General features: G+C 40.8%; 1 protein-coding gene across 1 annotated transcript in view; it reads left to right on the top strand.

Moving 5' to 3' along the window:
• Positions 1-673: 673 nt before the first annotated feature.
• Positions 674-14379, top strand: part of notch2 (notch receptor 2) — a 52652-nt gene continuing 38946 nt past the window's right edge. Inside the window, exon 1 of the mRNA XM_079691942.1 lies at positions 674-1025. Coding sequence (XP_079548068.1) covers positions 953-1025 — 73 coding nt within the window. The 5' untranslated portion in view covers positions 674-952. The remainder of the gene's footprint in view (positions 1026-14379) is intronic.

Raw genomic sequence — 14379 nt, 5'->3', positions numbered from 1 at the left:
GATCTTGAATTATATCTGCACATGGAGAAGTCGTGATTTACCTAAAACCTGCATGTAAACTGCATTAACACTGATTAAAAAGCTGGAGCAAGTCAACCTTTATACCTGTCTATGCTTTTAAATGCATGATTCACAGTACCAAAATCACGTTGTATGGTCCCTCAAACACACATGCAAAGTTAGTTTTTTAAAGATCCCTGAAAGTCATTGTTTACCGACCTTTCTGTCTGCAGTCTTTCACAGTCAAGATTCTCATGGCCATACATTACCTGAAAACGCCTCTGACCTGAACCATCAAAACGAAAATAAGCGAATAAAGAGTGGGAGTTCAAAGACATATCGGGGAAAAAACGTGCAGTTCATGGTAGGAGAAAAAAAAGACAATCATTGAACGGGTTAATTTTGAGTCATACCAGGCTCCGAGAAGTAGAAAAATGAGAAAACAAATTCCTCCGCCGTGGCGACACAGAGAAAGGAAACTTACGTCTTGTGTGTTTTTCGGTTGTGTCCGGGATAACATGGAATATTATATCGAGTAATACAAAACCTTTGAATATGTATCAATCACTGTAATCAAGATATAACGTTTTTAACTTTCTACCATCTTTTCAAAGCCAAAGTAGATCCCCGTTGACTTCAGCGGAAGGATACATGTTTGTAGTTCTTCACTCTCAGTGACTCCAGTGACTGGTGAGCGTAGAGAGGTGGACGACTTTTCGACTCCGTGTGTGACTACCGCGAGTTACATTTTGTATTTTAAAGCGGTTTCAAACATGACGACCCGTTGAACACATGTAAAAAAACTTACGGACATGTGTTAGTTTAGCACTACCGGTACTTGTTTGCCCTTTTATTGCTTGTGATACATTTTCAACGAGAGTTTTTGAGAACCAACGTCCCGGGAGACCGCTCAACTTTGGGCTGGCGACCTTATGTGGATTTTACAGAAAATATGGAGCAGCTTCCCGGTGTCTCCTCGGTCAAATCCCTAGCCGTGGTCTTCTGCTTTATTCACCTCTCTCTGGGTAAGTGTTTGATTTGGATAAACCTGTTTATCCAAGTTGTCTAATATCTTAAAATGTGTCACGTTTTGTTGCCTCTGCATCTGCGGTACACGGGGCAGACATAGCATCACTTCACTGTGACGTTACAGAGGTGGGAGAAGTACTCAGATTGTGTACTGAAGTATTTTAGGGACTACAAGTACAACCCCAGGATAGATACATGTGTATACACTTCAAAGCTGATAGTAAGGTTGCGGACTTGTATTTTTTGTGCAGTTAATTTTATTTTTAGGGATATTTCATATCCATAAAAAGAGATGGGCTGACTCCAAACGTAATTTTGAAAATGTTTACCAAGAACTTAAACAATATATGAGCACTATTAGAAGCATTAGGAACAAAAAGCAATTCAAACTAATTATGTATTGAACAAATATTGGACTTTTTTGTATCCAGGGTTTAAGATGTCCATGTATGATCTTGAATAAAGTGGGAACAAAATCAAAACAAGTAATAGAAATCAGGTACTTCTAGAAGTGGAGTAAATAAACATTATTTCCCATTTAAGTGTAGTGAAGTAGAAGTATAAAATGGAAATACTGAAGTACTCAGATCTTTGAGTAAAAGTCGAAGTACCAGGAATACTCTGTTATAAGTAAAAGTCCTGCAATCAAAATGTGACTCAAGTAAAAGTACAAAAGTATTAGATTCAAAATATACTTTGAGTACCAAAAGTAAAAGTACTCATTATGCAGATTGGCCCTTTTCAGAAAAATATATATGATATGTTTGGATTATAATTATTGATGCATTAATGTGTTTATCACAGCTGGTAAAGGTGCAACTAAGTTGTATTACTTTGTATACTTCAAAGTAAAAGTACACTATTGACCTCTGAATTTTAGTGGAGTAGAAATGCTCAAGTATACAAGTACCACGAAATTGTACCACGGGTCACGTTTCTATACAGGTTTCACACTTCACTGTTATAGTCATCTTTAGTAACTTCATTTTGGGGCATTTTTCTATATTATCACTACTATTAAATTTGGTTTTTTAGTCCTGGAGCATTTTCACACAGTTTAAAAACAACTAGTATGATCTGCATTGTTCCCTACTTCGCCCCTTGTTTAATGCAAATGGATAAGGTCTGGTTAATATGATACTGTGACCTATTACTACTAAGTGTTCAGTCTGAGTCACACACCGCTGCCCAGATGTTGAACAGCGAGAGCAAGAGAAAGAATTCAAAATGGACACTTAACCATGTTTAGTCTGCCCTGCTGAATTAAGAGATCTGACAGTGATAGAGGAGAGGCAACAATGTGGAGTTTACAAGGAAAATAATCACCAATATTTGTATGGTTAACTTTCATGATGGAGCCAACACATGTTTCCTTTCATAAAAATATGCCAGTTAAAAGTGTTAAGACCACCCTGCAGTAAAGCATTTTGGGTAAATTCTCACACCTATGTTAAAGTAACGTGTGGGAAAATAAAGAAATATTTGTGATAATCTTAAAGATTACCTAAGTACTCCTTATCCTTTACCCGGCACATGTACTGTTCATGTGTCATAGCATTGGTAGCAGTGTCCATGTATTCAACAGGATAACTGGTTTACTTTCTACAGCAGCCTTAAGCTAAGTACTAGCATAGCATAATGCAGGGGTACTGGTTTACTTTCTAGTGCAGTCTTTTAGTAAGTACTAATTAGTGTCCACTAATTGGAGCCCAATAGCATGTTTTAAGATACTTAGACCCACACTCACTGTAGATTAGGATTTACTTAAAAGGATCAAAGGTTCTCTTGCATTTTAGTTGCAATATGCTAATATAGAAAAGCACGTTAAAAAATCATTTGAATGACAGTGTACATGTTTGTGTTTTCCATTATTAAGTTTGAAATGAGGGTAAAGCTGTTTGAAGAAACAATTAAGAAAGCTCTAAATTAGAGAGCAAGTGCTCAGTGTATGTATGGGGATCAGTGTTATTCCCAATTATAGAGTAATTCTAATTCCATTCCTATGTGTGCTTTGCTCTGGTAAATGCTCAATAGGACAAATTGTAGCCTTCTTGTTGCCTTTCCATGAGGGTGCCAAGGCAATGAAACTGATTTCATCTCAAGTGTTTTTCATTTTCTTCATTTTTATCTCAGGGTTGATGCATGCATGCGGCCTTGCTATTCTTTCTCACGTTTTTTCATCCATGCTAGGTGACTTGTGAACAGTGCAGTTACACAAAAGAGGAAAAGACAATATGAAAGGGCTGCAGGCAGTGCAAGGAGAGGCAGTGGAATGTTGTTGGTGTTTGACATTCCTCCCTCCCTCCCTCCCTCCCTCTCTTCAGCCTCACACACACACACACACACACACACACACACACACACACACACACACACACACACACACACACACACACACTCACTTTAAGCACCATGATTTCCTCACCTATCATTTTCCCGCTAAAGCTTAACATCCTGATATTCTGCACACACTGAGCTATAATGTTCTTGTGGCGAAGGCAGTGCTTTTCCATATGGCAGGATGGCACGGAGGAAGGTGTTTACCTTTAATGACATGAGAGGAGGTTTGAGGTTAACCCATACTGCATGAGCTCCAGCATTTTATTTAATCAGTTGGTTTGACCATTTCTTGTTTTCTAAATGATTCACCAACAAACAGATACAAAATGTCTGTATTTTACTACATAGACTAATATTTCTAAAATACTATAAGAAGTAGGGAGTCATCTGCTAACCGCTGTGACGAATACAGCTGCACTTCCTCTAGCTTCTTCACCATAAAAACGCTAAAAACGTTTTTCTGCTAAAAGTAACACATGTTAAGCCAATCAATTAATTACATCCCAGCTCAGTTGGGGAGGAACATTTGACCTGACTCTTGAGCAGGGCCACAACAATGAGCCCATGCTGGGAAGTGGTGCTGTGGAAATGCTTATTATAACTGCAACTTTGCACGAAACGGCAACAGCTGAAACATGTTATTGTAGCCTGAGAGACAGTGGAAATGAAGCTTTTATTGGCTGAAGTAAATGATAGTGTTTGTATTTTCTGTTTTGCTCTGTGTTACTTAGCTCTGACTGCAAAAGCGACATGTGACTCATTCGTAAGGGTCACATTGACATTTGCTGATAAGTTACTGTGATTTACTTTACTTATTGCACTAAAACCTTCTTAAAATCTTAGTTTGAAATGCTTGTTGACTTTAATAATAATAGTCTAAGGCCTGTAAAGTGCAATGAAGCCCCTGTGTTGGGATACAGCAACACGGTTGGTAATACTTTGCTAGACAGTGTGGTAGCTGATTGTGAATCTGATTCTTTAGGAAGCGTAGGATCCCTCTGTCTCGCACACGACATAGTGTTACTTCTGTGGCGTGGGCATGTGGATGGTTGCATATTTTTGCTCAGTGCTAACCGCACACAGCTGACATGCGTGAGTGTATCTATTTGCGCGTGTTGCATCGAGGATACAAACGGACAAAGGCCAACTATTGTGCCGCCCATGATTTACTTGCATCTGACCCAAGCTGTAGCCTGGTGTGAAATGTGATTTATCCGCACCATGCTTCGCCATGTGCTCTGAAGACAAAGCTATTTATTGAGATACCCACAACACTGCGTTATTTAATTACCCCCAGTCCTTCCCACTGCATCATTGTATTAATGTGGCTTTAAAACATCTCTGTAAAATCCCCATAACTCACCAAGTAGCTCCTTCCTTATCTCTTCGTGTGATCTCCCTGAACTCTCAGTAAGATCATTTTGTAAACCATTGCTTTTACATGCTCATGTTTCAGGTTATATTCAGTTCAGCCTGCCCCACCCTTTTGATTAGTAGGGTAGTTAAAATGCCAGGCCTCCGCTATGTTTCCGTCCTGTACTTGTTGCTTGAAGTGGGAGAGCGAGTTAGTAAATAATGTGTGGAACTGTATGCGTCAGTACTGAGCTCTTGCATGTGTGTTTGTACCACTATCAGAGGTGGGAGAAGTACTCAGATCTTGTACTTAAGTAAAAGTAAAAGTACCAGAGTGTAGGAATACTCTGTTAAAAGTCTGCAATCAAAATGTTACTCAAGTAAAAAAAGCATTGGCATCAAAACATACCTAAAGTATAAAAAGTGAAAGTAGTCATTATGCAGATTGGCCTTATTTGAATATAAATATTAGTGTTATCAAAGCTGGTACAGATGAAGCTTATTTTAATTAAGTGTTGATCATATTTTGCTATCATTGATCCAAATTAGCTTAAGGTATTAAATAAATGTAGTGGAGTGAAAGTACTCAATACTAGTAGTAGTAAAATAGTATTCAACTCAAAGTCCCTCAATATTGTACTTAAGTATGGTACTTGAGTAAATTTACTTACACACCACTGACCATTATGCACAAAACATGCATGTGTGCCTCTAACCATTTACTCTTAGAATAGATGGAAATCTAAAGGCCTACTGTGATTAAGATCTGGAAGTTAAAATGCATATGAGACGGAGTGGAAGTGATAGTAACGGGCCTTTTAACATTTTCCTTTGCAATGCTAATGCGGCCGCAGTGCATGCTCAACCACTTTGTTCTTTGATCCACACGCATTAAATAAATACCAGTCAAAAAGTGAATGAATCTAGGTGCATGCCCACATGAACCACATGCACAGTTAGGAGGTGGTGGTCGTGGCTGTGAAGGTCGAGGGGATTACAGAGCGTTGTGTCTGCACTGTTGAACAGGTTAGCAAATTAACAGGGAATTACTGCGGCCTGCATTCCTCGACCAACACAGCCCCGTAATCCTGGAGACAGGCAGGCAGGGCGCACGGAGTAATGAACCGAGCAGAGCACTCCAGGTAGGAGAAGAAAGTGCTCTGTAATGGGTCACATTATTAGTTTAGGCCTATTTTACAACCAGGAGAAGTTTGGGGCATATCATCATCAGCATCATCTTAGTACATGGATGTGGATAGAGGACATGTCTAGACAGAGGTTTTGGAGTTGGAGTGAATTGAGGTAAAGAAATAAGTTATTATATTCAATGTTATAAGAAGAAATAGCAAAATAGCCTGTGGGTGATTTGGTTAAAGACACACAGTAGTTATGGGGGGATTTGTAGTGTTATTCCCCCCTTTTTAACAGTCGAAAACGAATGAATGCCTTAGGACAAACCTTTTTTTAATGTATTTGGTGGTGTCGTCTAAAGTTATGTCAAACAGTAATATGAGATTATTTAAGTACAGATCAAATGGAGGGAAACTAAGCAATTAAACTGAGGCGTGGGGAACATTCAAATGGCTTACAGTCAAGATCTAGACTGGCTTATTGAGTTATTTTTATATTTGCAAGATATTATGCATTTGAATTTAACTTTGCAGTGAGTGCTGGGTTACATGTGCGGCATGAATGAATATGGGATAAGCGGTCTAACGGTTCAAATGGACTATAGTATTTATTTTTTTAAACGTTGCAATGCATAGAAAAACATTGACTATGCTCTGGTGATGTTATTCAATCCTTGCTCTGATAAAGGCTGTTTTATTTAACTTCAGCATCTAAAGAAAGAAAAAATAAGGGCGAGGAGAGAGAAGAGGTATTTTGCATTATGAAATGTTTGTTTGACTCAATGAAAGGGAGTTTAACTTTGCACCATGATGTAGTGAATTCATAATATCAAAACAATACTGAGACAGTGGTGATACCATGTTGACTCTCCTGTGGTCAGTGATTAGAATATTCTGCAGACATGCCGGTGTCATCTCATGAAATGTATGACATGTAGATGTGCATGAGTCGCCGTTGTATTGTTTCAGTATCAAGTATCAAGAGGCAGGTATAATATCAAAGCCATACTTTTGAGTAGGGTGACAACATTAGTATTTGGACATGTCTGCGCAATAGTCCTCATGGTTTGGTTTTTTCTCATAACAAAAAAAGATTTGAGACGGAACAAAGTTAGGATATGAATGAGCAAGGGAAAGTCCCTACAAATGCCTCGCCTGGTCTGCTCTCCCTACTTCTGGCTGTCTGTCTTTTTTTTCTCTTTGTCCAACACACATGCCAGACGCAATGATCTTACCAGATTTGGGACAGCCTGCCTGCTATTACGCCATATTAAAAAAACACACACACACACACACACACACACACACACACACACACACACACACACACACACACACACACACACACACACACACACACATACACATACACATACACATACACATACACATACACATACACATACACACACACACACACACACAGAGAGGCAGCAGCCCTTTTAGATGAGACTCTCCCAAATGTTCCAAGTGATTACAACAGCATGGCGACCACCTCGGTTGGGAGGGTAATTACTGGGGCTGTCCCACTGAAGAACTTTGTCCTCCATCTTAATTTGACTTTCATGAACAGAAACTGCTGGCAGCTTGACATCTAATCTGTGGTTTACTCCTGAATTTCCAGCTTTTCCGTCATGCGTGTTTGACAGCCGGTGTACCAGGAGTGAAGTGGGTTACATTAAACAAAGGATCGGAAATGGATCAGGTTTAATAATGCAGCTTATGTTAGGTTTAAAAATGTCCTGATCCCGCCCGATAAAGATCCGGGAGATGAACTCGAGACATCCCTTTTTAATCACACCCTTCTGCTGTTTCTGTTGGCACGGCTCTGTTTCATAAAATATGTCACAACCCTCCAAATTGAATCTGACCTGGGAGACTAAATCTTTCAAGCTGCTGCTCGGTGCCTCTGCTCTGCTGTTTGTGTGGGCCTGTAAAGCTTCCCTCAGGGTAACAGTGTTTAGTTTGAGCCTCTTCTCCCTCCTCGCATGCTGAGCTAAGGGTATTTTATTGCAAGTTACCATGACGACTGTTTGGCCTGCTGGATATAGAGGCTTGTACAGCAATTCCAGGAAATGGGGTTACTTCCTCACTCAGTGCGAACAACTTCCTGCCCTCCGCTGTATGGATGTGTGCCAGGGCTCAGGGACACCCGTTCGTGTGTAGTCTTTGTCTGTAGGTTCATAATTACTTCCACATCTCAATCCTCAGCTATTAGCTCCTAAGCCCGTCTATCTCCCTCCCTCCCTCACCCCTCCTCTTTTCTACCTCTTTGACATTCTTTTTTTTTTCTCCTCATGACATGGCTGGATCCCTTTAGGGACCCCCAGTGGTGTCGGTGACAAAGCAGTGGCAAGTGCTGTGGGAGGAACCTGCGTAGTGCCATCTGACCACAACAGCCTGACTTTCTTTTTTCTGTCTCGGCGTTTGGGGCTGTGATTTTTTTCAATGTAAATGTACTCACACCTAAGGTTTCGCTTTTTCGTTTTTTTTTTACAGATTCTCAAAAAAATAACCCAGTTTCAAAAACAGGGGAATGGTAACTTATTTCTACCTGGAAATGACGTCACCACGTATCCAAAAGTAGTCGTGGTTTCTGCTGTTCACCGCAGTTCACGATAACTAAGGTCGTCCTCTTGCAACAGGGACATCTCAGTTCTGTAGTAATAGAAAGTAACACGTTAGATAAAGGGAAAGCAAATGTTTAAAAAAAAAAAAAAAAGAAGCTCTACTTTGAAAACATTGCTGCTTAAAATAAATACCAACAGCAGCCTGCTTTATTCTCACCTGATAATGCTAGTATTGAGTCAAAACATTGTCATCCGGTTTGTAGGTAATCTCTCATAAACTGAAGTATTTAACAAACAGACATTTTTACCATGCATTTAGATGTTTCGGCTTTTCCTCATTAGTCTTTAAACTACAAAGTGTATTCCCGGTTTGATCCCTTGGGGCTGGGTTACATTATGCCAGGTGAACGTTAGATGACTGATTGCTTTACTGATAGAAAGCCAAGTGTTCACAACCTTTGCTTATGTAACTCATAACTCTTGAGCTAGCTTGCCAAGGAAAAAAAGCCACTGTTGTCTCTTAGTTTCAAGTTGTCAAGAGCTACACGGCTTATCGTTGCATTTCGTTTGTGCTTCTTAGATAAGCAGGCAACCCTTTTTTTTAAATTGAGAAGTCCCCCGTGATCCTTATGTAGCTTGTGGTGCTACTGTCAAGTGTGCTGATAGAGAGGGGGCTGACATATAACAAGGGCCCCCGCCTGGAATCAGACAGGGGGCTTTGTGACGTACACTTTTCTGCTTTCCTTTTTGAATTTACATAAAACCAGGTGGATGGAAACATAGCTAAAACTAAAGCTTGTGCAACCTCTCTGATTTTCCATGCGGCAACACAGTTAATCGTTTTTCTTTGACAAATCTACATACTGAAACTCATAGCGGATCTGTTAACTTTTTAGTATTCATTGTATACATTTTATGTCTATTTTGTTCTTGTTCCCAGAAGCACTTTTTTCTATGTTTTTAAAAAGGGCTTTACAAAGAAAGTTACTATTATAATGGAGTTCTAGAAAAGGGCTAAGACATATGTTTATAGATTCTTCATAATGGCATTTTAACGGCTCCCATCAGCAGGGATCACACACACAGATCTCCTCCCTGTCCCACCACACTGCAGACGTTGTTAATCTCCTGCTTTTGTTCTGCTTTTGTTTCCACTTAAACCTATTTCCCCCCCATTACCTTTACACACACACACAAAGCTATAAGATGCGGTGGTAGTGAGTGAGGAAAGGAATGTAGGGTTTTCAACAGGAAGGGTAAAAAACGTTGGGCACGTAACCATGTGTTCTTACTACGCTGCCTGCATGGATGCATTATTTAAAAGCTTTTTTTGTATAGTAGTTATTAAAACAATTTAAATGAAATGCTATTAGTATTGGGAACATTTTGGAATTAAATGTAATTTAGACTATAACGGAACTTTAACGACCCTGTCCGTCAAAATGCCAGACAAAGAGAAAGTCTAACTCAACCCCTGGTTTCACTGTTGACTTTGTCGATTGGGTCTTATCAAGGCTCTCATTCCTGGGAAATGTTCCTGTCCGTGGTCCATTGATAGTGATGTGTGAGAACAGCCATGTAGAGAGGATACAATGTTGGTGAGACATGTCTGGATCCCAATACAGTGGTGCTCAGTCACTTTAATGTGTGTGAACATTCTGTTTGTTTTACTTAGAGATTGCAAAACCTTTTTCCAAACTTCCAGTCGGGGAATTTGTGACCGTTTTAAATCTGTGTGTGTGTGTGTGTGTGTGTGTGTGTGTGTGTGTGTGTGTGTGTGTGTGTGTGTGTGTGTGTGTGTGTGTGTGTGTGTGTGTGTGTGTGTGTGTGTGTGTGTGTGTGTGTGTGTGTGTGTGTGTGTGTGTGTGTGTGTGTGTGTGTGTGTGTGTGTGTGTGTGTGTGTGTGTGTGTGTGTGTGTGTGTGTGTGTGTGTGTGTGTGTGTGTGTGTGTGTGCACGATTTCGGAAATAATCTAATTGCGATCTTTCCGACAGATATTTCGATTCGATTTGCGATATTTGTTTTTAAGCGACCCAACGGAAGTTTATTGTAAAATGCGGCCATATATCTGGCTAGGAAGGTCGTGTCAACGTGCTCCCGTCTCTAGCACCCCCGCAGCCCGAGCTACGAGTGAAAGAACTACATTTACATGAAACTTCCGTTGGGTTGCTTTAAAGTCAAGCTTCAGTTTAAGATTCATCCTGTAATAGAAACATGTGATGGAGCATTACTAACCTGACTCAGATGGTTTGTTTCACCAAACCATCTAGGAAAGCTCCATTGGAAGCCATTTGGAAAGGGCAGGCACTTTCAAAAATACTTGGCAGGTGATTGGATCAATCTGTCTATCATCTTCTGATTGGTTAACAATGACTGGTACATGTGGAGCACAGCACTTCTGTTTGGTGTGGATGACTGACACACAAGAAGGAAAAAAAGTTTTTAAATAAATCGCAGGCTTTGATAATTGCATCATTTCAAATGGCGGTTTCCATTTAAAATCGATGAATCGTTCAGCCCTAGCAGGCAGGCTGTCCCAAATCTGGTAAGATCATTGCGTCTGGCATGTTGACAGCGTGCATGGGAAGCTCGTCAAACCAGTCGGGGGATGAGAGTAACTTTTTCCGGTCTGTGCTTTCATGCTTCCATTTTTCACTCCCTCTGCCTTATGCATTGCTCTTCCCAGCCTTTCTCTTCCCCTCAGAAGAACTTAGAAATTATTGCTGTTTTTGCATTTTTTAGCTTGCTTCTAGATGAATCAAATCCTGTCATACTCTAGCCTCTAGAGTGTGTTATCAAAATGTTTCGTAATCACATTTTCTGTCCTCTATGATTTTCTTTTTCTAAAGCAGATTTTGCATTAAATTTGGACTAAAACATGATGAAAAACAAAAGTGAAAGTTTGTTTGGGTCACAGGACTAACCGCATATGTGTGGATTGTCTGCTGTCTGCTTTTTGTTTATGGGCTCAGAACAGTCTCATAATACACACATGCAAACCGAAGGATACACACTTCTATTTCATGATCCACACTTGTGTTTTTAAATGCGCACACAAATGTCTTCCGTTCCATATACATGTAAATAAAATCCAATCACAGAAAAAAGTTTTACATATGTATTTTTGATCCACACATATTTGTTTTCCGTTTAAATCCCCTGAACCTGCAAACACAAACCGCTTTCTGTGCACAGATCGCTGTGCATTCGTGTGTGGGTTTTTTGAGACTCCCCTGACGGTCACCCGATTCGTACTTGTAATTTCTCTCATCTATAGCCAATCAGATGTCTCCTTCAGTCTAAGCCAATCACATGAGCGCGCCCCCACGAGGCTATAATTTCTTGCGTTCATGACACTTCATATACGCATTTTGCGCAGTCCGGTCAGCTCGCTAAACAGAGGGCGGAGCTTCAGGTGATCATGCAGAGCTGCATGTCTCTGTCAGACTCAGCAGCTGATCTGGTCTCTCTCTCGCGTTTATGTCCATATCGATCAGATCCAGCTCTCCTGATCGGCCTTTATAGAGAGCACCGATCAAACTATTTAGAGTGAATATCGGCCGATAATGACCGGAGGGGCTCCCCCCGTTGACAGTTCACTGTCTAGAACTGGCTTCGTAGTGCACTGATCGATCAGGCTAAGCTAACCTGTAGCTGCTCCCTCCACACTCACAACAACTTCATACAGACATAAATAAAGCAGCTGTATTCGCCTTACAGGAAACACACATTTAAAACGGTTTTGCCCGCCGTTTTTGTGAACACACAAGCATTCATCATTGGTTCGGCAAGTGGCGCTGTACCTTAATAATATAAAGGCTTGTATTTGCGTGCATTTCCTGTTCGGAAAGGCAATGTACTGAGAGTGGAGGTGTCCTGAGATCAGCGCCTGCAGGCAGGCTCCATGGACCTGTCAGCTCCGGACTGCGCATAATGCGTACATGAAGCTCTACGTCATGAACGTAATAAATCTACCCTCGTGGGGACGTGCTCATGTGATTGGCTATAGATAGAAAAAATTACAAGTACGAATCGGGTGACCGTCAGGGGAGTCTCAAAAAACCCACACATCAATGCACAGCGATCCGTGCACAGAAAGCGGTTTGTGTTTGCAGGTTCAGAGGTTTTAAACGGAAAACAAATGTGTGGATCAAAAATACACATTTAAAACTTTTTTCTGTATTTGGATTTTATTTACATGTATATGAAACGGAACACATTTGTGTGTGCATTGAAAAACACAAGTGTGGATCCTTTTGCGGATCATGAAATACAAGTGTCCATCCTTCTGTGTGCATGTGTGTATTATGAGACTGTTCTGAGCCCATATTTGTTATCATGTGCATATGATTTTCGTGTGTTGACTTGTAGCGAGCGTGCATACCGTATGTCTCGGTACAGAAATAGTACCAAAATAGCACAGTCCTTTCTGTGGTGTCTTGCACTGCAGCAGTAGCCCAATATCAGTTAGTACTTTATTACAGTGGATGTCTGTGCAGTGCACATAGAGGCATGCGTGTGTGTGCATGCTTGTGGGATTATGAATTTCACAGTGGTTTATGTATGGTATCCCCATGTCTAATGAACTATGTCTGTCAGCCTGGCTCCAATAGTCTTCCCTCGCTCTCTCTTACACAGACTGCCGCCTGAATGTTGAGCACTAAAAAACTGTGTGGTTTAAAGCTCCAGGAAATCATATCAAGTAGGATTCATAAAAGTAAAAGTGTCTTCAGAAAGGCTCCTCTGCTTGAGAGACTCTGATTAATCTAGGCGCAGGAAGTAACACTATTTCTGAGAGCACTTCCTGTAATGCAATGACTGTTTTGTGAAGACATTGTTGGCGTTTCTTGGAAATCAGCTGACCTGCCCTCATATTTTGTACAAAGAGATCTCTTTTGCTGAGTGGGGATTCATACAGATGTGTGACTGTGATTGGAATGAAATGTTAAAATAGCAACATTTAAACCATAATTATTAATAGAGGCTTTCCTTAATTAATCACACCCTTAACAGTAGCGTCTTTATCTGGCTACCATACCCCAGTCAGACTAAGAACACCCGACACTTCATGTTTGGCTGGCATGGTTTGCGTGAAGATTTCTTCAGCCATGTGTCTCTGGCGGGCCGCACAATAGCTGGAGTGTCTGGCTATGAGTGTTTCATTCGCAGTGGGATAGTTGGGCTTTGTTGATGTCGTCATGCTCATTTCTGTCTGTCTGCCCATCCGGCCGCCCTGTGACCGCACGCTGATTTCAAGCTGGTTGGTAAGATAGGTGGCGAGGTCTCTGCATTATCTGTGTAAGGATGATGTGATGGAGGAAAGAACTTGTAGGAGGTTTCCCTCAGTTGGACTGGGTGTGTGTGTCTGTGTGTGTGGGGGGGGATCTTACCACCTAGGCTTACCAATTTCCTCAGGGGAAATCCTGATTGCATTCTGAGCAGTGCCAGATTTCTTAAAGTTAAACAGGGACATCTTTTGATAAATTACACATCAGTCATTTTCTTTTTTGTTGGCAGATGTTGAAGGCGTTCATCCTCATCATGATATCTCTGTGTCAATACAACATAATAGGGCTGCACGATTTTGGGAAAAAATCTAATTGCGATTTTTCTGACAGATATTGCGATTCGAATTGCGATATTTGTTTTTAAGCGACCCAACGTAAGTTTATTGTAAAATGCGGCCATAACTCCGGCTAGGAAGGTCGTATCAACATACTCCCGTCTCTAGCACCCCCGCAGCCCGAGCTACGAGTGAAATAACTAAACTTACATGAAACTTCCGTTGGGTTGCTTTAAAGTCAAGCTTCAGTTTAAGATTCATCCTGTAATAGATTAACATGTGATGGAGCATTACTAACCTGACTCAGATGGTTTGTTTCACCAAACCATCTAGGAAAGCTCCATTGGAAGCCATTTGGAAAGGGCAGGCACTTTCAAAAATACTTGGCAGGTGA

Source organism: Notothenia rossii, assembly GCF_949606895.1.
Source record: "Notothenia rossii genome assembly, chromosome: 1".
NCBI lineage: Eukaryota > Metazoa > Chordata > Actinopteri > Perciformes > Nototheniidae > Notothenia > Notothenia rossii.
This window is presented reverse-complemented; position numbering and strand designations above follow the sequence as displayed.